This window comes from Papio anubis, chromosome 12 (assembly GCF_008728515.1).
Source record: "Papio anubis isolate 15944 chromosome 12, Panubis1.0, whole genome shotgun sequence".
NCBI lineage: Eukaryota > Metazoa > Chordata > Mammalia > Primates > Cercopithecidae > Papio > Papio anubis.
The window spans coordinates 25,800,134-25,824,941 of record NC_044987.1 but is presented as its reverse complement, the minus strand read 5'-3'; the positions used below and the strand labels follow the sequence as shown (position 1 = coordinate 25,824,941).

Below are 24,808 nucleotides of genomic sequence, written 5' to 3'. Positions count from 1 at the left end.
CAGTTCCCCAAAAGCTGGCACCACCTTTCTCTGTTTCTGAAAACATCGGTCTCATTTCAGGAGACAGTCAAGCTACTTGACTTAGAAATGTTTCATATAAACAACATTTTCCCCCATACGGGCTTGGTGTAATATTGACTCTCTTTTTACACATTTTCTTTATTTCTGCATTTATTTCTAGAGACAATGTCTCACTCTGTTGCCCAGGCTGGAGTGCAGTGGTGCGATTATAGATCACTGAAGCCTTGACCTCCTAGGCTCAAGTGATCCTCTGGCCTCAACCTCCCCAGTAGCTGTGTAGCAGGACGAGCTGCAGACAAAACTCCTCAGACACCGGATTAAAGAAAGAAGAGGTTTTTATTCGGCCGGGAGTGTCGGCAGACTCGCGTCTTAAGAGCCGAGCTCCCCAAAAAAGAAATTCTTGGCCTTTTTAAAGGCTTACAACTTTAAGGGGTCCACGTGAAAAGGTCGTGATAAATCGAACAAGCGTGGGAAACGTGACTGGGGGCTACATGCATCAGCTAACAGAATAAAAAGTTTTACAATGTTTTTTTCATACAGTGTCTGGAATTTACAGATAACACAAGTAGTTTAGGTCAGGGGTTGATATTATTATTACTTTTTTTTAACTCCTAGGGCCAGGTGGTGGTGCCAAGATTGTCTGGCTATTTATTTTACTTTGGTTTCTTTCTAACTTTTTGCTTTCTCTCTTTCCTCCTGTCTTGTGAACTAGGCAAGGTGGGGGGAGGAGGGCAGCAGGAGTAGTAGCGGTCTCCTTCCTTAGCTGGGACCACCGTCCCTGACTAATTTTTGTAGAGACAGAATCTCACTCTGTTGCCCAGGCTTGCCTTGAACTCCTGGCCTCAAGCGATCCTCCCGCTTCAGCCTCTCAAACTGTTGAGATTACAAGCATGAGCCACCATGCCGAGCCCTGACTCTCTTTTAAAAGTAATCACAGTTCACTTAATCGTACCTCAAGCTTTCCTTCCACGGTTGTGTACATATCCACCACTGCCTGCTTCTTTTCTGTCTTCTGGCCAGTGAAGCCAGAAATCTGTATTTCCCTGAAAGTACTCATACACTTTGAAATCCACACCAGGAAATTTATCTTACAGCAATAACCCCACCCCAAGAACATTAATTTAACTGAGCAACTGAGTTGTTAACAATAATTATGTAGACAACATAGAATCCTGGGAAAATGCACATGACATAACATGAAGCAGGAAAATGAAAATACAACATTTATCTATGATTATAGCTATGTAAAAATGATTCCCCTTTTGGGCACACTGAAAAAAAAAAGTTGAAAACACCTGATGTTTTAGAGTAGATTAATTATAGGTATCATTTCTATTTTTAGCTTATTATTTTTTGTTTTATTTTTTTATTATACAATATCTACAATATATGGAGCTATTTCTTCTTTTTGTTTAATTGTGAATTTTTATTTGTGTTTTCACTTTTCCATAAATTTTTTTTTCTGGAGACAGAAAGAAATCAGTAATATTGTCATAATCTGAACACAGTCAATATTATTCTTCCGGTGTGATTTTTCTGCTGCATTTCTCACACAATTGAGATAAAATATATCCAGGCTGGGTGCGGTAGCTCACACCAGTAATCCCAGCACTTTGGGAGGCCAAGGGAGGAGGATTGCTTGAGTCCAGGAATTCAAGACCAGCCTGGGCAACATGGTGAGACCCTGTCTCTACAAAAAGTTTAAAAGTTAGCCAGGTGTGGTTGCTTGCACCTGTGGTCCCAGCTACTTGGGATGCTGAGATATATATATAATATTCAATATAGGTTTGTGGAAGGCGTCCTATGGTGCAAATGCTGGCATACAATGGTGGCATACAGTGGTGAGCTCCCACCCTAGACAGATCACAGTCTAGTGGGAGAGACAGATATGAATCCAATAACAATATTGACATAAGGTAACAAATAGTGGTAAATATGACTTACTCACTCAACACACATTTGAACCCTGGGGAAAGAACAGTGAACAAGTCCCTGCCTTCATGAGATTTAAATTCTGCTGGAGTGGGGGTGTGTGTCAGGGGGAAACAATAAAAAAGTAAATAGGGGTGGGTGTGGTTGCTCTTGTCTGTAATCCCAGTGCTTTGGGAAATAAGGTGGGAGGATCACTTGAGGCCAGGAGTGAGAGACCAGCCTGGCCAACATAGCAAAAACCCATTTCTACAAAAAATTTAAAAATTAGCCAGGTGTAGTGGTGTGCTCCTGTAGTCCCAGCTGTTCAGGAGGCAGAGGCAGGATGATCCCTTGAACCCAGGAGTTGGAGGCTCAGTGACCTAGGATCACACCACTGCACTCAACCTGGGCAAAAGAGTGAGACCTGGTCTAAAAAAATAGTAAATAGGCTGGGCACAGTGGCTTACACCTGTAATCCCAGTACATTGGGAGGCCAAGGCAGGCAGATCATGAGGTTAGAAGATCGAGACCATCCTGGCTAACACAGTGAAACCCCATCTTTACTAAAAATACAAAAAGTGAGCTGGGTGTGGTGGCACACGCCTGTAGTCTCAGCTACTCAGGAGGCTGAGGCAGGAGAATTGCTTGAACTCGGGAGGTGGAGGATGCAGTGAGCCAAGATCGTACCACTGCACTCCAGCCTGGGTGACACAGCGAGACTCTGCCTTGAAAAAACAAAACAAAACAAACAAAAACCAGTAAATAGCTGCTGAGAGAGCATATAACAAGGACCTGGGCTGAGGCACCACCAGTGAAGGTTTCCCTGAGATGACATCGGGCTGGAAGAATGAAGGACGAAGGATGAGGCCAAAGGGTCATGGCAGAAGGGTCTGGGAGAGAGCTTTCCAGGTAGAGGGGTAGCCTCTGTAGAGCAACAAGTGCACCCAGAGAAGAAGTAAGGAACTGAAGTAAGGCCTGTGTAGCTGGAGTGCGGGGACAGAGAGGAAGCCCAAGTAAACAGAAAGACAGGCAGCTGTTAGAGAACATAGCATTAGGGGTAAGGTTCTGCGGTTTGGTGTTTGGTCATGGAACAATGATTGATGGCTCAGCAGGGGCAAGACACATTGGATTTGCATTTTTGAAAGATCATCCTAGCTGCAGGTAGAGAGTAGATTCCAGTGGAGGGCAGGAGACCAGTCGGGATACTTGTAGGATCTAAAAGAAAGAGGTGCTTGCTCAGACCAGGATGGTAGTGGGGAAGCTGGAGAAAAGTGGAAAGTGTTCAGGGTGACTTAAGGTGAAAAGTGACCCCCAAGTAATGGCATTTTGGGGAGTAGGGGTAGACACACATCAAGGAAGATTCCTAGACTTCTGATTTACAGAAGTGCATAGAAGATGCCACTCACAAGCCAGGCACGGTGGCTCACGCCTGTAATCCCAGCACTTTGGGAGGCCGAAGCGGGTGGATCACGAGGTCAGGAGATCGAGACCAGCCTGGCTAACACGGTGAAACCCCGTCTCTACTAAAAATAAAAAAATAAAAAAATAAAAAGAAAAGAAAAAAATTAGCTGGATGTGGTGGCAGGCACCTGTAGTCCCAGCTACTTGGGAGGCTGAGGCAGGAGAATGGCGTGAACCCAGGAGGTGGAGCTTGCAGTGAGCTGAGATCGCACCACTGCACTCCAGCCTGGATGACAGAATAAGACTCTGTTTAAAAAAAAAAAAAAAAAGAAGATGCCACTTACAGATATCATGCATATATAATGTTTAAAAACCCAAAAGTTAACACTGCAAAAACTTAACATTACCGAAACCTAAATAACACCTTGAACATCACTCAGATGTTCAGAGCAATCATTAAGTATTTGCATAATATTCAAGCTAGTGTGTTTTCCATCCTTTATTTATTATTCTCCTCATCCAGGACATTGAAAATTTTCTTTATAAATATTGCTGTAATAAATATCATTGTGCATTTTCTATTTTTATAGTGTCTGTCAGACATGAAAGTAGAATGACTGGGCCAAAGAGTCAAAACATTTCTGTGATTTTTTTTTTAAGTTAAATTTTATTTTTTCTAGAGACAGGGTCTCACTCTGTTATCCAGGCTGGAGTGCAGTGGTGCCATCACAGCTCACTGCAGCCTCGAACTCCTGGGCTCAAATGACTCTCTTGCCTCAACCTCTTGAGAACTAGGACTACAGTTGCACGCTGCTATGCCCAGCTAATATTTTAGTTTTTTGTAGAGATAGAGCTCTCACTCTGTTGCCCAGGCTGGTCTCTCACTCTTGGCCTCAATTGATCCTCCCACCTTGACATCCCAAAGTGCTGGGATTACAGGCATGAACAACAGACCCCAGCCCTTTTTGTCATTCTTTATACATACTACCATACTAGCTACACCAATATCATTTATGCCAGCAACGTACAAGTCTGCCACTAGGCATCCTTAGAAGATAAGGTATTATTTCAAGTATTTTTATTTTTCTAATTTAATATTTTGGTGGTACTATTTATAATTGTTAGTAATTATTTTTCTTTTTAAGAATCTTTCTTTTCTTTGTTTAATAAAATATGTTACATTTCTTTGATAATAGGAAGGCTTGAACTCTTCCTTTAGGTCTGTTTAGTAATTATACTTTGTGATTTGGCAATTGTATATTTTGTCAATTTATAAATCAGTGTCTTAGCCGGGTGTGGTGGCTCATGCCTGTAATCCCAGCACTTTGGGAGGCTGAGGTAGGTGGATCACTGAGGTCAGGAGTTCAAGACCAGCCTGGCCAACATGGCGAAACCCCGTCTCTACTAAAAATACAAAATTAGCCAGGCTTGGTGGTGGGCGCCTGTAATCCCAGCTACTCAGGAGGCTGAGGCAGGATAATCACTTAAACACAGGAGAGGGAGGCTGCAGTGAGCCGAGACTGCGCCACTGCACTCCAGCCTGGGTGACAGAGTGAGACTCCATCTTTAAAAAAAAACAACTCAGTGTCTCAGAGTTCTTTATTGGAATAAGAAATGTTTAATTTTAAAAAGCTCATCTTTCTTATGTGTTTTAAATAAGAAAGTTTTTGACTTTTTTTTCCTGTTTTTGATCATCGTCTTATTGTGATGAGATTGACTTTCATTTTGATTAAATTTTGAATGTTGAGCTATACAAACCCTACTCTGGTTAGGGCTGTTGGAAGTAAAATATAAATAATCCGTGGATACGTTTATGCTAGTATTTGTTTCCTGAAGATAGTGAGAAATGAAATTCAGACAGTAGTGGCATGCAGATACATGAAGGGGGCAAGATTTTGAAGAAATTCAAATATTTTTAAAGCAGAAATATTTCAAGGATGACTCTAGGGATGGCTGTCAGGAAAGTGATTAACAGGTACAGTCGTCAGCCAGAATATTCAAGGTTCCGGTAGTCAATAATGGCATCATGTTTACTATTACCAAGGAAGCAACACAGAAATAGTTTTGGCCTTTGATGTAAGGGTGACCCAGGAAGAGAAAATATGACACAAAAGTCTAAACTCAAACTCTCTGGGTACCTGTAATTCATCTTCTTAACCCTACACACCCAAGATCCCCAGGAAGTATAGTTTGTACATTTACAATGGTTTACTGAGCTTCTGGTACTAAAAGGAGCACAGCAATTATAAAATCAGTGGTCTAGATTCGTTCATTTACTTTAAAAAACCATCAAATAAGCTCGACATTAGCAAGTAAGAAAAAAATCTAAACATAAAGTGGAAATGCGGTGACATGAATCTTGAGGACCGTACTTTCTATTCCCGCTAGTCCCAGTTTGACAAAGATAACATTTGTTTGTAAACAGAATTCAACCAACTTCACAACCAGCCTGCACAAGGCTCTTCCTCTTCCATGTGGGCTTGTTATATATTCAGCGCCAATTGGGACGGACAGTCCACTTTATGCCAATGAGAACCTCAGGGTTGAGAATGACATACATACAGGGAAATTACTAATACACAGCTTGCCTGCTTAATTAGTCCAGCTTGACTCAACATATCACAAGGAACTGTTGTCTACACTTCTAATTTGTTTTACCCTGAGGCTGATCAACTTGATTAAATTAAATCAGGTCTTTTCTTGCTGGGCCAGAGGCCCAGCCCTCTGCTCCAAGTCAAAATGTCCTTTCTTCATTCACATGAATCTGTCTGCGAAATGCTGCCTTGCATTTCACCTTAGCACCTCATGAATACGCCACTCCTCTTATATTCCTATTCCTGAGTTAAACTTATTTTTCCTTTATTTCCAGCCTTGAGTTATGACACCCACCTCCCCCTCCTCTCTGTCTTTCCCAGCTTAGTCCTTGCTGACATTTGCTTGTCACTTTTGTTTGTCTTTATTCTGAGCAAGGGTTTGTGCCCATCTTTTCTCCATGACAAATTAATTGTGTACTAACCATTTAGAACATGCTCAGTAAATGATAGCTGTCCGTTTATCTCCCAGTCGTCGTTTGTAAGTAATTCATTGGCCCCACTTGTCTGCTCCTTGTGAACGAAACCCTCCCTGGCCCATTCTTGAGTTACTATCAGATGGGAGGAGACAGAGCCCAGGAGTCGTGTCAGGTTCTAGCTGGGTGATCTTGGCCAAATATTTAACTTTCTTGGTTTTTCTTACCCACTTGTCAAAGAGGAATAAATGATGGGTAGATTGTTTGCAAATAATTCCTCTACAATTCCTATCATTCCTGGAGGTACACTCCTTGGCAATGGAGTCTCGCTCTGTCGCCCAGGCTGGAGTGCAGTGGCGGGATCTCAGCTCACTGCAAGCTCCACCTCCCGGGTTCACGCCATTCTCCTGCCTCAGCCTCCTGAGTAGATGAAACTACAGGTGCCCGCCACCTCGCCTGGTTAATTTTTGTATTTTTAGTAGAGACGGGGTTTCACCGTGTTAGCCAGGATGGTCTCGATCTCCTGACCTCGTGATCCACCCGCCTCGGCCTCCCAAAGTGCTGGGATTACAGGCGTGAGCCACTGCACCCGGCTGAGGCAAGGTCTCTTTAACCTCTTTCTTAGTCGTTGTCAGGAAAGTGGATGAACAGGTACAGTCAACAGTCAGAAAATTCAAGGTTCGGGTAGTCAGTGATGGCATTGTGTTTACTATTACCAAGGAAGCAAAACAGAAAGAGTTCTGGCCTTTGAAGTGAGACTGACCCAGGACAACTGCTGTTAAGAGGCACCTCCCTTCACCTCCTCCTGGAATCTGGGCCAGACTCGCACTTGCTAAAACCAATAGAACATGGTGGAAGTGAAACTGAGATTTCTGAATCCCGGCCTCAATGTATCTTACAGCTTCTGCTCTCTTCCTCTTGAGACCTTGAGACTTCTGTATAAGGAAGCTTGGGTTGGTCTCCTTGAGGATGAGACCGTGCACAGAAAGAGGCCTAGCAGAGAGCCATTGCTAACTACCCAACATGTGGGTGAAGGCATCTTAGACCATCCAGACCCAGCCAGGCTGTCATAGTGGTGCCCAATGTGTGATCCCGGGCAACCCACCTAGCTGAGTCCAGCCCAAATGGCTAGCCCATAGAATGCTAAGCTAATAAACAGAAGTAGTTTTAAGCCTTTAAATTTTGGGGTGAGACTGGGAGCGGTGGCTCACACCTGAAATACCAGCACTACTTTGGGAGGCCGAGACAGGCGGATGACTTGAGGCCAGGAGTTTGAGACCAACCTAGCTAACATGGAGAAACCCTGTCTCTACTAAAAATACAGAAATTAGCCGGGCGTGGTGTTGCACTCTTGTAATCCCAGCTCCTCGGGAGGCTGAGGCAGGAGAATTGCTTGAACCCGGGAGGTGAGGTTGCAGTGAGCCAAGACTGTGCAACTGTACTCCAGCCTGGGGAACAGAGTGAGAGTTCGTCTCAAAAAAACAAATAAATAAAAATAAAAATAAATTTTGGGGCGGTTCGTTATGTATAAATTGAAAAAAACATGCATACAGATGAGGTTATCTTGAAGATATCTCCCAGTCTAAAATCTATGATCAGAAAAACCTCAACATTCCTACATCACATCCAAATCATTGAGAAATCTCATAAAGCCGAAAGAGGTCTCCAGATATAATCTGGCCAAACACCCTGTCTTCGGGTGAAATAATACCAATAAAAAATAATAACCGACGATATGAATTGAGCTCTTGCCACCTGCTGGATTTTGCAGTCCTTATTGCCAGTTCTCACCCTAACACTGCTCCAGCACCGTCCTCATTTACAGAGAGAACGTGGCAGTTCTGCTGGAGCTGCCAAACTAAGACGTGAACCCACACGCCTCTGAGTCTAAAACCCATGTTCTCCTAACCGTGTATCTCATTGTCTGTGGGCACTATTAATCCCACTAATAAACAATGCAATTGATATAAACTTACAGTGACTTTTGCCAATTAAACAGGCAGTAACGAGAATTCAGATATGATTGAAGAGAGAGCAGTTATGCAAGTTTTGAAAACAAACAATTCCCTAAGCCAGGAATAGCTTCCATTTTCTTGTCAGAAAAATCTCAAATGTTTCTCAAAATAGTTCCCTTTATCAGCTCCCCTTGCCAAGGGCATCCATTCCTCTTTTTGATGTTCTCACTTCTGTTTTTATCTCCTCTCTGACATCTCTGACATTTCTCTTTCACTTTTCTTACTCCCTTGCTTCTGTACACACATCTTTTTTTTTTCTTTCACATCTTCGCTGATCTTCGCTGACCTAACCATCTTGTTACACCTTGTTCTCCTTCCAGGCAGCTAAGCACCCCAATCTCTATCAACCCTCCACTCCAACCTTCAAGGACGTCTTGCCAAATAGTCCCTTGATCTCCTACAAGTTCAGCCATCAGCCAACCCCAGAATAAAGTTTCCAATGACACCGAATCCTGTGAAAGTGAATTTGTCCCTTGATTTGCAGATCAAAGCAGTTTTAAAGTTTTCCTCCCACGCAGGAATCCAAACATAATTTTGTCCGATTGCCCAGCAACCACGACACACAGAAAAGCACAAATGGAGAGGATGGGGCAGGAACTGTATCCCGAGTCAGAGCTTAAACATCGGGCCAGTGTCATCATGGAGGATGGATCAGGATGTCCAAGCAAGAACCTTTTTAAAACCCTGAATCCCCAAGAGACTCACCACCTGGGGAGAGTGTGGCTTTCTGTTCTCCTACTTCAGAAAGGTGATACTTCCAGGTAACAGGTTTCTTACCGCTCACCCTCCAGGGAAAGCTTTAGAACAACTGTTGTGCAGTCCCTGTCAGAAAGAGGCAGAGTGAAGGAAGAGAAAGCCTTGTGGCTCAGTGGCTGCACCAGCAGCTTCATCATCCGGGGCCTGGTCTCTCTCCCTGTTGATCTTCTGAAAAGATTGTTATTTGAGAGCCTTTGTCCCTGACATCAGAGCCTGTTCTTTGGTTCAGCCCATGGCCAAGACTCAGGGAGGGGCAAGAATTAGAAAAAGCAAGCAAGTATATTGTTCTTTTCATAAGGGTAAAGTTAAATCATACACGGAAGTCTGAAGGAAGGGAAGCTCAGATAAGGAAAAGTGGTCAACTTTATAAAGCAAGCAAGCAGCAACAATAACAGCAACAGCCCTTTAGGACTCAAAGAGAGGCAACAAAATAATGGCACCAGCTTTTAAACCGAGCTGGATAATAAAGCCCACTTCAGCTCCATGGATGGCTGTGATAGAGACTGCCTACTCTAGGATAAAAAGCAATATTTTCTGTATTTAAAAAATTGACCATTGTATGGTAGCTCATGTCTGTAATTCCAGCGCCTTTGGGAACCCAAGGCGGGAGGACTGCTTGAGCCCAGGAGTTTGAGACCAGCAACGTACTGAGACTCTGTCTCTACAAAAAACCCCAAACAAACGAACAAAACTAGCTGGGCATGCTAGTGCGTGCCTGTAATCCCTGCTATTCAAGAGGCTGAGGTGGGAGAATCTGAGCTCAGGAGGTCAAGGCTGCAGTGAGCTGAGATCGTGCCACTGCACTCCAGCCTGGGTGAAAGAAAAGAAGAAAAAAGGCCGGGTGCAGTGGCTCATGCCTGTAATACCAGCACTTTGGGAGGCCGAGGTGGGCAGATCACTTGAGGATAGGAGTTTGAAACCAGCCTGACCAACATGGTGAAACCCCGTCTCTATAAAACATACAAAAAAAAATTAGCCAGTGTAATGGTGGGTGCCTGTAATCCCAGCTACCTGGGGAGGCTGAGGCAGGAAAATTGCTTGAACTGGGGAGGCAGAGGTTGCAGTGAGCCGAGATTGTGCCACTGTACTCCAGCTTGGGCGACAGAGTGAGACCGTATCTAAAAAAAAAAAATACAAAATACAATAAATTGACCATTGCAATCTTTTGGATGTTTCTTTTTACAAAACATCTAGAAACTCACAACAGAAAGAAAAGATAAGTTATCTAAGTAGCAATAAGGATGTGTAATTCCGTTCTGGTTCAGAGCACAGTGATTGGTCTCTCACCAATAGCCGCCCTTGACCAACAGTCACCCTCAAGAAGGCGCTGTAGAAAGGACTAGCTGTCCACCCTGAAGTCAGACTTAGGGTTTAAGTGACAGTCCCTCTTGTAGCTCATCAGAGCTCTTCTGTCTTCCTAGGTTTACGTGATCCCTTTTTGAATTTATACCTTTTACCTGAGCCAGCTCGGAAATCACCCACTGTCACTTCTGTATTTACCAAATCACATTTAATTACTTGTCATGTGCCTATTTGGTTGTGTCACCAGGCCGTCAGCTCCTTGAGGACAGGTGCTGTGTCTCATTTGTTTTGGTATCCCCAGGGCCTAGCATGGTCCCAGACTCATGGTCGATCAATATATATTTGCTCCATCTAGGGGATAATGAATGAGTTCTACCAACTTACTTTGCCATCATTGTGAAGCAGTTCAGTTGATATCTGACATAAGTGCAAGATGTGATCCTATACATAAATTAAAATCGTGTATGTAAAAAGCAATTTTTCCATAGGAATATACTGGAAAGCTAATCATAGCTAATAGTTACACAGTGCTTGCCCTGGGCCAGGCATGTTACACATATTAACTAATTTAAACTTCACAAGAACCCTTGTGAAGATAGATAATATCCCTATTTTACCAGTGAAGAAATTAAAATACTGAGAGGCTAAATTGAAATCAGACTTCCTGGGATGAATGTGGCTCTTGACTTTTTTTTTTTTTTTTTTTTTTTTTGAGACAGGGTCTCACTCTGTTGCACAGGCTGGAATGCAGTGGCATGATCTCAGCTCACTGCAACCTCTGCCTCCTGGGTTCAAGTGATTCTCCTGCCTCAGCCTCCTGAGTAGCTGGGATTACAGGCATGCACCACCACGCCCAGTTAATTTTTGTAGAGATGGTGTTTTGCCATGTTGGCCAGGCTGGTCTTGAACTCCTGGCCTCAAGTGGTCCTCCCACCTCAGCCTCCCAAAGTGCTGGGATTACAGATGTGAGCCACCATGCCCAGCGACCCTGATCTTTATTAACTGGGTGTGATTTTAACCTCTCTGTGCCTCAGTTTGCACATTTGTAAAGTGGGGATAAGAGTAATATCTCCTGGAGCTTGTGTGAGGATTACTGGAGTTAATGTATGTAAGGCCCGTACAGCTGTGCCTGGAACAAATGAAACACTGTCATTGTGACCTGTGAAATATGCAGGATGGGTGGTAAAGATGGTGGAGGGATAATGGGGTTGGAGGGCAGGAATTATGTATCACCACTCCCAACACAAATGAGGTCTATGGTAGTAAAGAGAATCATGGCTGGGCACAGTGGCTCAGGCCTGTAATCCCAGCACTTAGGGAGGCCAAGGTGGGTGGATCACTTGATGTCAGGAGTTTGACACCAGCTTGGCCAACATGGTGAAACCCCGTATCTACTAAAGATACAAAAAAATTAGCCAGGTGTGGTAGCACGCTCCTGTAGTCCCTGGTATTTGGCTGGCTGAGGCAGGAGAATCACTTGAAGCCAAGAGGCAGAGGTTGCAGTGAGCCAAGATCATGCCACTGCACTCCAGCCTTGGGTGACAGAGTGAGACCCTGTCTCCCCCCACAAAAAAGAGAGGGAATCATCCTCAGGTTTCCTTATCCTGTAAAGAAACTCAAAAACATCAGCTATTTGGCAAAGGCCCAACAGATCTACTCCCAGTTTTCTATGTTGTACATAAATCAACGCATGATCATGAGAAAACAAACTGCAGTGCAGATGTTCACAAACACAGCTTAGATGGCAAGCTCAAGACAAGAGGAGTGCACTGGGCAAGGCTCACTGCCTGTCGTCACCAGGCTAACTCTCACACTGCACTGAATGCATTGTCTGATGCCACGGTTTGGGCCACACAACTGCAAGAATATTGCATGTACTTTATTAAAATGTCTAAAAACACATACTATTCCACATCTGAATAAGGCATACTATTCGAGCATACGTGAACAGCTTATACTTTTATTTATCTTAAACCTGGACTCTAATTTCAGAAAATAACCATCTATTGATTCAACTAAAATTTATTGAGCATTTACTATATATCATACACTGTTCGAGCAGCTTGGAATACATTAGTGTCCAAAGAGACAAAGATTCTCACCTTTCTGGAGCCTGCAGTCTAGCAAGTATCTCCATAGCTACCTCCCTGGCCCAAGCCACCACCATCTTTCACCTGGATGTCTGCAGGAGCCCTGATATGGTTTGGTTGTGTCCCCACCCAAAATCTCATCTTGAATTGTATTCTGAATTCTAATCCCCACGTATTGGGGGAGGGACCTCGTGGGAGGTGATTAGATCATGGGGGCAGTTCCCCTATGCTGTTCTCATGATAGTGAATGAGTTCTCAGGAGACCTTATGGTTTTATAAGGGGTTTACCCCACTTCACTGGGCACTTCTCTCTCCTGCCGCCATGTGAAAAAGGATGTGTTTGCTTTCCCTTCCGCTATATTTGTAAGTTTCCTGAGGCCTCCCCAGCCATGCGTAACTGTGAGTCAATCAAATCTCTTTCCTTTATAAATCACCCAGTCTCAGGTATGCCTTCACAGCAGCGTGAGAACGGACTAATACAAGCCCCTATCTGTCTCCCTGCTTCCACTGTGGCTCCCCTTCCATCCAGGCTCCATGCAGGAGCAAGAGCGATGGCCAAAGAACAAAATTTCAACAAAATGAGTTTTAAAGATCTAATTGGCATTTATTAGTGATTCATGAATTGAGTAGCATCTTGCCTGGCAGAACAATGGGTTTACAAGACAGCTTGAACAGGAACAATACAACAGCATAATACAAAAAAGTGGACTGATTAACATCAGGCTACTTCAGGTTACTTTCCTTGTAAGGGTTAAAGCAGGGAAACCTTCCTTATCATGTGGGCGTTGGCTGGGCCCTTTGTGATTAGTTGTGAATCTGCTGGTGTTTTTTTTTTTTGGAAAATCTGGACTATTTGGGGATTTGCCTGTTTTTGTTTTTTAAGTTTCAGTTTGATGATGTGGCACTTAAGAGTGTTTCCATTTTGGTTTGATCTCCTGGGACCTAGTACGGGAGAAGGTCAGTACAAATCAGTGGCATCCCATCAATTTTATTTTTGTTTTGTTTTGTTTTTGTTTGTTTGTTTTGAGATGGAGTCTTGCTCTGTCACCTAGACTGGAATGCAGTGGCACAATCTTGGCTCACTGCAACCTCTGCCTCCCAGGTTCAAGCTATTCTCCTCCCTCAGCCTCCCGAGTAGCTGGGATTACAGTAGGTATGTGCAACCAAGCCCAGCTAATTTTATATTTTTATTAGAGATGGGGTTTTGCCATGTTGACCAGGCTGGTCTCGAACTCCTGGCCTCAAGTGATCTGCCTGCCTTGGCCTCCCAAAGTGCTGGGATTACAGGCATGAGCCATCAGGCCTGGCCCCCATCAATGTTATTGAACATGATTTTTTGTAAATGTAAGATATGTCATGCCATCCCCTGCTTAAATCCCTCCAGCAGCTTCTCATCACGCTTAGAATACAATGTTAAACTCTGTGGTCTTCAAGGCTACATAGTGTCTGACCTTCTGCCTTTTCTACCATTTTTAATCACTCCTCTTTCCTCTCCACTCAGCATTTGGCTTCCTTTTTCCCTCTAACAGGCCAACGTGGCTCCCACTGGGCTTCAGACTTGTTCCCTCTACCTGAAATGCTCTTCCCTAGTTTGTGACATGGCTATGCCTTTGTGCCATTTAGGTCTTAGCTAAAATGTCACATCTTTACAGAGGCCTCCCCGGCTCTCCAAAATAGATTATTCCTTCTCCCATATTCAGCTGCTTTCTATCAAGTTACTTGGTTTACTTTACTTTTCTTTTGTTTGTTTGTTTGTTTGCTTGCTTTAAGATGGAGTCTTGCTCTGTCGCCCAGGCTGGAGTGTTTCCAGAAAACGAGACATGCTTGTAGATTATATTTTAATGGGGTACAAGAGATATAATCAATAAGAAAGTAAATAAGTGAAGAAAACTCAAAAGAAGATTAACAAGATTAAGAAAAGAAAACTAAATCAAGATCTTGGCTCACTGCAACCTCCACCTCCTGGGTTCAGGGAATTCTCGTGTCTCAGCCTCCCTAGCATAGCTGGGATTACAGGCGCCTGCTACAATGTCAGGCTAATTATTTTGTAATTTTAGTGGAGATGGGGTTTTGTCATGTTGGCCAGGCTGGTCTTGAACTCCTGACCTCAAGTGATTCATTCTCCTCAGCCTCCCAAAGTGCTCGGATTACAGGCATGAGCCGCTGCGCCTGGCCCTTGTTTACTTTTCTTAATCTTGTTAATCTTCTTTGGAAATTATCTTCTTCACTTATTTACTTTCTTATTGATTATATCTCTTGTACCCCATTAAAATATAATCTACAAGCATGAGGACCTTGCCTGCCTTGTTTTCTGGAAAGATGTCAGACATAGGGTAGGGACTCAGCCCTTGGTGAACTAGTGGATGAATATGAGTTTTGGAAACTCTCTTTTCCCTGGACCTGCATTTCTTCACCCACAAAATTAGGGGGTTGAACTAGAGGCTATCAAGGATGCCTTCTCACTTATAATTTTTTTATTTTTTAAGATGGAGTCTCACTCTGTCACCCAGCCTGGGGTGCAGTGGCATAATCTCAGCTCACTGCAACCTCTGCCTCCCAGGCTCAAGCAATTCTCCTGCTTTGGCCTCCTGAGTAGCTGGGATTACAGGTGCCCACCACCACATCCAGTTAATTTTTGTATTTTTAATAGAGATGGGGTTTCATCATGTTGTCCAGGCTGGTCTTGAACTCCTGACCTCAAGTGATCCCCCTGCCTCAGACTCTCAGAGTGCTTGGATTATGGGTGTGAGCCACCGTGCCCAGCCCCCACTTTTTAAACTTTGTTTTTTTAGAGACAGTGCCTCTGTTGCCCTGGCTGACCTTGAACCTCCAAGGTCAGGCTATCCTTCTGCCTCAGCCTCCCAAGTAGCTGGGACTACAGGCACACGCCCCTGCACCAGACTTCCCACTTTTTGTGATTCTAAGTACACTTTTGCTATGGTTGCAAAGGGTATGCTCCACTATTTAAGAATGTGGTCAACAAGTCCGTGTTTGGCTCAGATCTCATAGTTTCTAACTCTGTTTCCCTTGGGCCTCTGTATTTCAGCCTGGGAAGTCCCAGTCTGGTATATTGTCCTCTTGCATCTACTGTCCTTTCTTTCACTTCCTTTGAACTTTCTGCTGTTCCTGTCTGGATCCATTACGTGATTAAAATGAAACGACCAGAAAAGGACACATGATTCCAGATCCCAACTGACAGTAACTTTATGGAAAATGAAGGCAATATTTGGTATCATTTCCAGTACCTTCATGCTGCTGCTGAAGGTGATGGGAACCTGCACACTGTAAATGTATATTGTTTCCTGAGACGGAAAGTTTACACTGGTAAACACACTTTATGTGACAGCTACGATGCTGGGCGCTTCCACCTAGATTATTTCATTTAACTACCACAGGAATCCGATGAAGTAGGTATTATACTCATTTTACAGTAAAAGGAGCTGAAATCATGAAAGGTGAAAACACTTGCCAGAGGTTGTAAAGTGGTGAGTGAAAGAATTAAGCTTCTACCCAGCTCAGACCCCCCTCATCCCACCAGCATGACGATAATCATTGAGTAAGAACAGTTATTTCCAGGAGCCTGATTTATTCAACCCATGCCTAGAATAAACCTCCTCTGTTAAGTGTCTGTACTTTTTTGTGTGTGTGTTGGTTGTCTCATCACTGTATTGTCAGCTCCCCAAGTCAAGTGTCGATTTCCTGAACACACAGCAAGCAGGGAAGAAATATTTGTTGAATAACTGAAAAAATGAATACTAGAGAATGAAAAACTAGCTTTTACATCCCTCTTATTCCCCTTTATAAAGATGCTCAGACATCTTCCACTGAAACTTGTAGGGCAAGGGTTAATGGCAAGTTGAGTGTCAGGATTCTGAAAGTGCAAGGAAGCTGTTCAGAGCTGCAGAATGGGGACATAAATGCCTCTCGCAAGTCTGGTATGCTAGCACAGCTGCAAGGCAGGTTAGAACCATGAAGGTTTTCATCCATAGACAGAGTGTATGATCTCAACGTCTTGAATTTGTTCATTATATTGTTCATGGCTTCTTTCCAAAGACAACTACATCCTAAATTCTGACCACATCCTCTGCACTGCTAGTTATGTAGAGTTAGGTAACAAGATAGAATGGTACACATGAATATGCATCTCTCCTTCATTTTCATTAATAAGAATGCAGAGCATGTTTTTTTCCCCCTCATATTCAGGCAATTTAATTCTTATTCTTGGAATCTGTCTTGCCAGGAATAGAAGACAGAAAGAGCAGCCTACGCTATTTCATAAAGTTGAAGGAAAGTGATGCTCCTATAGATTCCTTCTGTGTCTAAGCAAAAAGGTGACAAGATGACATTACTTTCACTTCTCATACTGTAATTAAAATCCACTATTATTGCATTCAACTGAATTCACCCTTTGTATCATGCAGTTTTAAGGGTGTTGGGAAACCAACTCAAATCCAACATTCTGGACCTTGCTTTAACTTTAAGGAATTTAATGTTGCAATATGAGACTCTCACTATCCTCCTTCCCACCCCACCCACACACACTGGTCAAATATGCAAATCAGACGAAAGAACGATAGATCTCAAATAGCTATTCAGTCTTTGTGTTAAGATGCAGAATTCAGAGGAAATGCCTGGAGGTTTCCTAAATGTCAGCACCATGAATCTACAGCTCTTGGTTCCCCTTAGGGATAGTGGAGGTTCGGAGAGTCCATGACTCGCAAACCACATCTGCTTCAGGATTCACTCGCTGGGTCAAAGGAAGCTTGTTGCTGACATCGGTTAAAGCTCATTGGTTTGGATTGCAGTGTACTTATTTTCAAAAAGAGTTAACTTTTAAAATAACCCTTTTCCACATGGTTGCTGCCTTTTCCAAGTCCTCTCTGGCAAATAAACCCCGCCTTACAAAGATGAATGTGGCATTTAAACCCTTTTTATCCATCTACTGATAAACCAACTGACCTGACAAACCGCGCCACCTCATCAGAAATGACTGCAGAATTACACGCCAAAGGGCTTTAACTTTGAGTGTTTCCTCTTGAATCCTTGCACTAAATGTTATCATTAGAATGATTATTCTGCCTCGGTGATTCAAAACACACATATTGTTTTCATATGGTATTATCTCATCCAGAAGACCTCATTTTGTCTGTAGATGTAGTTACATTTATTTACCAAGACATACTCCTGAGAACCACTCCTGGAATAATTCTGTAACAAAATCTGTACTTGGGGGTAAAATGAAATACTGCTAGCAGTACAAATGCCTGTGACTACTCCAAATTATGTAACTTATTTATGGAAGTTTGATTTTGTGTAAAAGATATTTTTCTGGTAACGTCATTGTTATATATTCTTGTTATTCACTATCATTTTAATTTTCAAATTCTAGTATCTAAATTCCTCTTTCTCAATCTCAATAATAAAGTTTGTGATCATTCCCTATCATGTATTAAATAATTTATCATGAAATCTCAATGAGTCTTTGGAGAAAAGGCCTAAAAGAAGCTTTGTTACATAATATAAATGATAATACAACTAACATTGGTGGACATTATGTACTTTAAATAAATGTGTCTCAGTGCATCAAGAATAGGTACAAAATAATTGAACTCAGTCTGTAAACAATCAACTTATTTCACAAAAATGAAAAGACATGTCAACGCAAAGAAGCAGTAGTGCCAGGTGTGCTTTATAGAAGAAAAGAACTGTTTATTTGGTATATATATATGGGTGTAGCCTATTATTTATTAATAATGACCTTAGATTTAAAAATACATCATCTATTTAGCTTTGAATCCCTTTGATGTTATTGGCATAGAAAAAGAAATCTGGATATCTGATTCCCTCCATCTTGTTTTGTTTTGTTTTAAATCATTCTGGCATCTCTATTCTCTTTGCCAACACCCAAAAATAGCACTCAATCAAGCCACCAAAGTAATGAATTAAGCACGGTGGTAGATCTGTCTGAAAGATGTGGACCACTTTTCTAGCATACGGGTACCCCATGACGTGTTGGGAGTCTGTCCCACTTGTAGTAAAAGCAGCCATGGGTGGTTCCTGTGCTTTGCCTCATGGGATCCAACATTTTTTGCATTCCTGCCCGAATCACCTGAACCAGAGATTCATGCTTGACCCAAAAGCTAAACATGAGGAAGAATGCTGCCCAGAAAATTCTATTTGCTCTATTTTGGAGAGTGATTAACAACTTAATAACGTCTTTCCTCTTGGCATGTCTTAAAATCATAATGTCAAGAAAGAGAAACCAAAGTGACATGGCTGAGAGACACGTAGCGAGAAGGTATTGAGCAGTACCATGAATAGAAACCATGAGGCACTAGAGTCTTGAACAGGAAGAAGCTTTGGGGCAGAGAGGAAACTTGCAAGAAGGAAATCAGCCCTGGCAATGGAAGTGAGTAGGGAGAAGCAGCACAGAGAAGCCGGGCCACAAGCCTGTGGTTACCAGCCTGGTTGATTGATTGGCACCAGAGTGCTGCAGTATTCTGATCAACATTCCAGTTCCTGAGGACTGGCCGTGCAGGGCTGAGGCCGTTTCCTGTGTTTCCTTACTTCTCCATTAGATCCTGACAATAAAGTGCCACCCATCCCTTGAGGAAACTGCTCTATGTTCCTTGTCACCTGAAAGAACATAATGAAAACATCCAGCCATAAGCAGCATGTAGGAATTTGTTCATAGAGGAATTCTCCAGCATTGATCGGGACAGGAAATTTCAAATGTCAATAAAACTGACTTTGTTTTGACATTATACAATTTTTTCCATGTTGATTTTTTTTTGGAATTATGAAAGTAAAATTACATCAGGCTGGGCTGGGTGGCTTATGCCTGCAATCATAGCACTTTAGGAGGTCGAGGTGGTGGATCACTTGAGGTCAGGAGTTTGAGACCAGCCTAGCCAACATGGAGAAACCCGTTCTCTACTAAAAAAAAAAATATATATATATATATATATACACACACACACACACACACACACACAAAAATTAGCTGGGTATGGTGGTGCATATCTGTAGTCCCAGCTACTAGGGAGGCTGAGGTGGGAGAATTGCTTGAATCTGGGAGGGAGAGGTTGCAGTGAGCTGAGATCGCACCACTGCACTCCAGCCTTGGTGGCAGAGCAAGACTCTGTTTCAAAAACAGAAAGAAAAAAAGAAAGTAAAATTACATTCAATGCAAAAGACTTGGAAATTAAAGAAAAAACTTGAAGAGGCCGGGCATGGTGGCTCACAGCTGTAATCCCAACACTTTGGGAGGCCGAGGCAGGAGAATCAAGTGAGCCCAGGAGTTCAAGGCCAGCCTGGGCAACATGGCGAGATCCTGTCTCCATTAAAACAAACAAACAAATAAACAAACAAACAAAAACTTGAATAAAAGAAATCACTCATTTATTTACCACAGTCAGATATACTGCTGTGTGTGTACATATGTTCATCCACGTATTTTAAAGCAGTGGTAACAGGACTAGGACTCTCTCAGTTTTAGCTAAAGCATGAAAGCAAGAGATTCAAGACATCTAAGGGAGCTGTGAGAAGACCAATCAGGAGAACTTGCTTTGTGGGATTTTTAAAAACAAACAAAAGCCATATCTCTCTAGCTAGGGTTTTAAGTCCCCTTACATGCATTGACTTGGAAGAGTGAAGACAGAGAGAGGATTTGTGAGGAGGCTTTCTCTAGAGCCAGGGAGCTTAAATGGTACGACTGGAAGAGCTTAATTATGTCCCTTGTGGTTTGGAGAAGAGGTAAACTGGTATCTGCCTCCTGCCTGAGAAGTCTGAGTTGGAGAAACTGGGGCCTGCCGGTTGCTTTGACTGCAGAATGAAGTGCATAGCTCAGCTGTCAATCAGTCCTCATTTCCAGGGTTTCTCAGGCAACCACGGTGTGAGTGTGTCCCATGGAGAAAATGTGGGCCCCAGGAGAGGCTGAGGAGGCATGGGGTTCTCTTAGTTCATGTCTGCTAGAGTTGGCTCCAGGGGTGAAGAAACCTGAGTAGAAAGAGGTTGTGGGTGAATCCCTGGATTCCTAGCACAGAGCAGGGGAGAGCACATCATCTGCAAGGAAAGAGCTACTGGGGAACAGTGCCGGCCCATGGGCCATCTCAGCAAACCCCAGATGAGCACACAAGAGAAGAGGCAGATTTAAACATCTGCCCTACCCAGAGAGTGTGATGCCACCTCACAACCAATCTAGTCAAGCAACAGCTTTTCTGCATGTGCCTTCCATTCAAACTCAAACCTGCCTCCCAGCCACCCTCCGCTTCAACCTTGGAACAGAAAAAAAACAAAAACAAAAACAAAAACACACACAAACACACAAAAACTGGAGAGGCAGAGGCTGACAGGGAAAGGGAAAAGGATCAAATCCTCTTCACTGTCCTAGGCGTTGCTCTGCAGCAAGCGGTAGCTGTGTGAGGGGCTGCTCCTCTGAATAAAACTGGGATTAATCTAGGACCAGATGTTCTAATTATCATTGAATTGTGACTGTGTTTGTGTCTTAAAGTGACCGGAAAAGTCAAGGGACTGCCTTTGTTTTTATCCAGTGGCATTCAAAGGGATAGTAGGAGACGGCTGCACACGGTGGCTCACACCTGTAATCCTAGAACTTTGGGCTGAGGCGGATGGATCACTTGAGGTCAGGAGTTTGAGATAGGCCTGGCCAATATGGTGAAACCCTGTCTCTACTAAAAATACAAAAAAATTAGCTGGGCATGGTGGTGTGCATCTATAATCGCAGCTACTCAGGAGGCTGAGGCAGGAGAATCGCTTGAACCCAGGAGGCAGAGGTTGCAGTGAGCTGAGATGGTGCCACTAGGCTCCAGTCTGGGTGACAGAGCAAGACTCTGTCTAAACAAATAAAAAAGAAATAAAGGGATAGTAGGAGGCAAAACTAAAGATGCTTTCTGGTTATATTCCATGATTCCTACTTGCTTCACATGCCAGTTATGTATGCCTGCATTTTCAAAAAATGCTTTTACCCTATGCATGCTGTTGTGTAGTCTGTTTGCCACTTAGCATTACATTAAGAATGCTGTGCTGTGTCAATATTCTACCACTGCATATCTATCCTGCAACCTATGATCCTACTTCCCTCTCACTGGAGTTATTTCTAAGTTTTTAGAGTCATAATGTTGAAATAAACCCAGTTCAAAACTAGCATTGTGCCCATCCCTGATTAATTCCGTAGAATTAATTTCCTTGATGTGGAATTGCCAGGCCAAAGGATGAACATGTTTTAATGACTTATGAAATATATCACACCGAATTACCCTGGAGAGAGGTTGTATCAAATTTTCCCGTGTATGAATGTCCATTTCCCCATGTCTTTCCCAATATTAGTTATGTCTATTCTTTTTGATAGGCCAAAAAAATTTTTCTTTTTTTTTTCTTTTTTCCTATTTCTTTGATTACTAGAGAGGTTGAACATTAATTTTGTTTATAGGATATGTGTAGCTTTTTTTTTTTTTTTTTCCCCCGCTCTGTCTCATCCAGGCTGGAGTGCAGTGGCGAGATCTTGGCTCACTGCAACCTCCACCTCCCCAGTTGAAGCTATTCTGCCTCGGCCTCCCGAGTAGCTGGGATCACAGGCACCTACCACCATGTCCAGCTAATTTTTTTGTATTTTTAGTAGAGACAGGGTTTCACCATGTTGGCCAGGCTGATCTCGATCTCCTGACCTCAAGTGATCCATCCACCTCAGCCTCCCAAAATGCCGGGATTACAAGCACAAGCCACTACGCCCGGCCTGTAGTTTTTGATAACTTATCTGCTCAACACCTTTGCTGATTATTTTGGCCCAGGTACCATTTAAAATATTGGTTCTATGAAATTCAAGGTAAAGAGACAAGCAAATGGCAAAATTGGCAACTCTTGGCATTTGCTTCAGAGTGTAATTTATAGGCCAGGTCTATATCACACTAACCTGGGACTCAGACTGGCCACTACAGCATGCCACAGATCAGTGCTGAATGTTGTCTTCAATACACCTAAGCTTCTCGGTTGTTTGCTTCCTATTGTTCTTGCCTTTCTTCAAGTTGCATGATCACTACAAAGAGAGGAATAATGTGGCCTAACCACACAGACATTAGTGTCATAGACACTCTCTGTCACTACCTTCATCTTTTCCCAGCCAATTGCCCTGGATTGGCATGGTAGCATAAAATTACTGTCCGAGCTTACATGAGGGTGCTGGGCCTGGATGGTGAGGATAATCAGGTGAGGGGTTCTAATTCCTTCATTATTTGGGCTGATCAAATAACATCTATGTGTCTCATCTTCCTCATCTGTAAAGCTCAGTTCTTTATCACCAGCCCCATGCTTACCTATCTGGACTTGTTTCCCATTACTCCGTCATTTAAACCGTGGGTGCCAACCATTCCAAGCACTTTGCCATGCTCTCTGGGCAATTTTCCAACTTTTTCTTTTGTTTACAATGCCCTTGCTACATATCTTTGTCACACAGTCTAACTTGTGCTGGCACTTAGCTAAAGGGTTGAAAAATGCTTTTACGAGTGAGGAAAAAAGATCCTGTTCAACCATAATGAGCTTTAAATGTGTAAGGATGATGTGAAGACACTAGGAAATTCAAGATCTATTGGTGGAAAAAGATATGTACAAAGTAGCTATGATATAACACAGGACATGGTTGATAATATAATATTAATAGAAAATCAAGATTCTTGCTTTAGCGTTATGAAGAAGGGTATGATTAATTCTAGCTAAGGGCTGGGAAAGCATTCACAAAGACAGGCCTTAAAAGACAATCGGAACTAGACTTGCTGGGGAATAAACTCCACTAAGGCTGGGTCTGAATCCATTATTGTTCATCAAGAGTGATGCTCATTCCCCGGTGAATGAGTGAATAATATGGAAAGTAGGTAAGGTGTGCATGGAAGGGGGTGGGCGGGAATCAATGGGTGAAGGCTTTCATCACAGACTTTCCTTCTGAGTGACCTTTTGAGCGAAGGAAGCTTTGTTTTTGTTTTGTTTGTTTTAAGTGGATACAAAGTTTTTATTTGCTGGCCTTGCATCAAGAGAAAATGACCAAATGATGAGGTCGATTATTATCTATTAATAGTTTTATTACAGTCTTGTGTCACTGGCTTATAAATAAGAATTTCAGGCTGAGCATGGTGGCTCATGCCTATAATTCTAGCACTTTGGGAGGCCGAGGTGGGAGGCTTGCCTGAGCCCAGGAGTTCAAGAATAGCCTGGGCAACATGGCAAAACCCCATCTCCAAAATAAATAAATAAATAATTCCAGCTGCTCTGAAATTCTCTCATTTTCCTTGATAGAGGCATAGAAGAAGACTCAGTACTAGGATCATGCAAGTCTTCTGGAGGCTTCCTATGCTCCCACGTAAAGAATGAGACTTGGAGGGAAAACTAAAGATTTCCTTTTGTGGTCTTTTGCCAGTCACTCAACACAGACAGCACCAACACACTGCATGATCACTCCCTGATGCAACCTATTCAGCCGAGAGCCACAGCTAGGGAGAAAGGGACCACAAAATCCTTTAACACAGATTTAACTTCTATTTTTATCAGAAATGATTTCGTGCTTCTCTTCTATTTGACATTTACAGAATTTTAAAACAAAAACAATTAACTTAAATCTCACTCTATGTGCAAGGTTGTTAAAAATTAGTGAACCTTTAGTAGAAGTTACTGATGGTGAACAGATTGCTAAGGAGGGGAAGAGAAAGAAGTCAGGTGGGACGAAATCTGACAAGCCTGCGGTTACTCAGAGTAAATAAACATCAGCCTTCTTCTTGAGGACTTTAATTTCCAATATTGATATGAACAGTGTTTCTGAATTGAAGATTTACGTATTCCAATTCCTGATTATAGCTCAATAAATATGTTATGTAGAATTGGTTTAATGGAAGTATTAAGCCATAATTGGGAGTCATTCTCCTTTATCTATCTCCCACTTATCCACCTGCCACTTCAAGGCCAGCCTCTTTGAAGTTTGCCTAATAATGTTAGCTCCCATCCATCTTTCTCTTCTCCAAAACCCTACCTCACTGCTGTCCATGCCGCCCATTAAGCACTTAGTCATGCGTAGCCTTATATTCTTGTTTGAATTCTTGTGTTCTGTCCTCCCAAACAGATTATACATTTCTTGAGTCCCACACTTTGCATTTACCGTAGCAGATTTCATAGCCCACATAAATATTAGGCCTTCAAAATATTCGTCAAGTATTTCTCCAAGAAAAATGAAAACATCACAAATCTCGATCCCCCAAATGTTAAATGGGACTTAGTTAAGCAAACTAACATCATGATAAACTGGA

At 42.7% G+C, this 24,808-nt stretch overlaps 1 protein-coding gene across 8 annotated transcripts in view; it reads right to left on the bottom strand.

The window, feature by feature from the left end:
- EXPH5 (exophilin 5) overlaps window positions 1–24,808 on the bottom strand; it is an 85,316-nt gene that overhangs the window by 34,200 nt on the left and 26,308 nt on the right. The window contains exon 1 of one of the 8 annotated variants that reach the window (XM_031652986.1): window positions 9,133–9,709. The exons of 6 other annotated variants lie outside the window; for them this stretch is intronic. In XM_031652986.1, coding sequence (XP_031508846.1) covers window positions 9,133–9,248 — 116 coding nt within the window. In that variant the 5' untranslated portion in view covers window positions 9,249–9,709. Of the gene's footprint in view, window positions 1–9,060; window positions 9,710–24,808 lie in introns of those variants that run through there. One more of the 8 variants, XM_009187212.4, reaches the window with a different exon arrangement.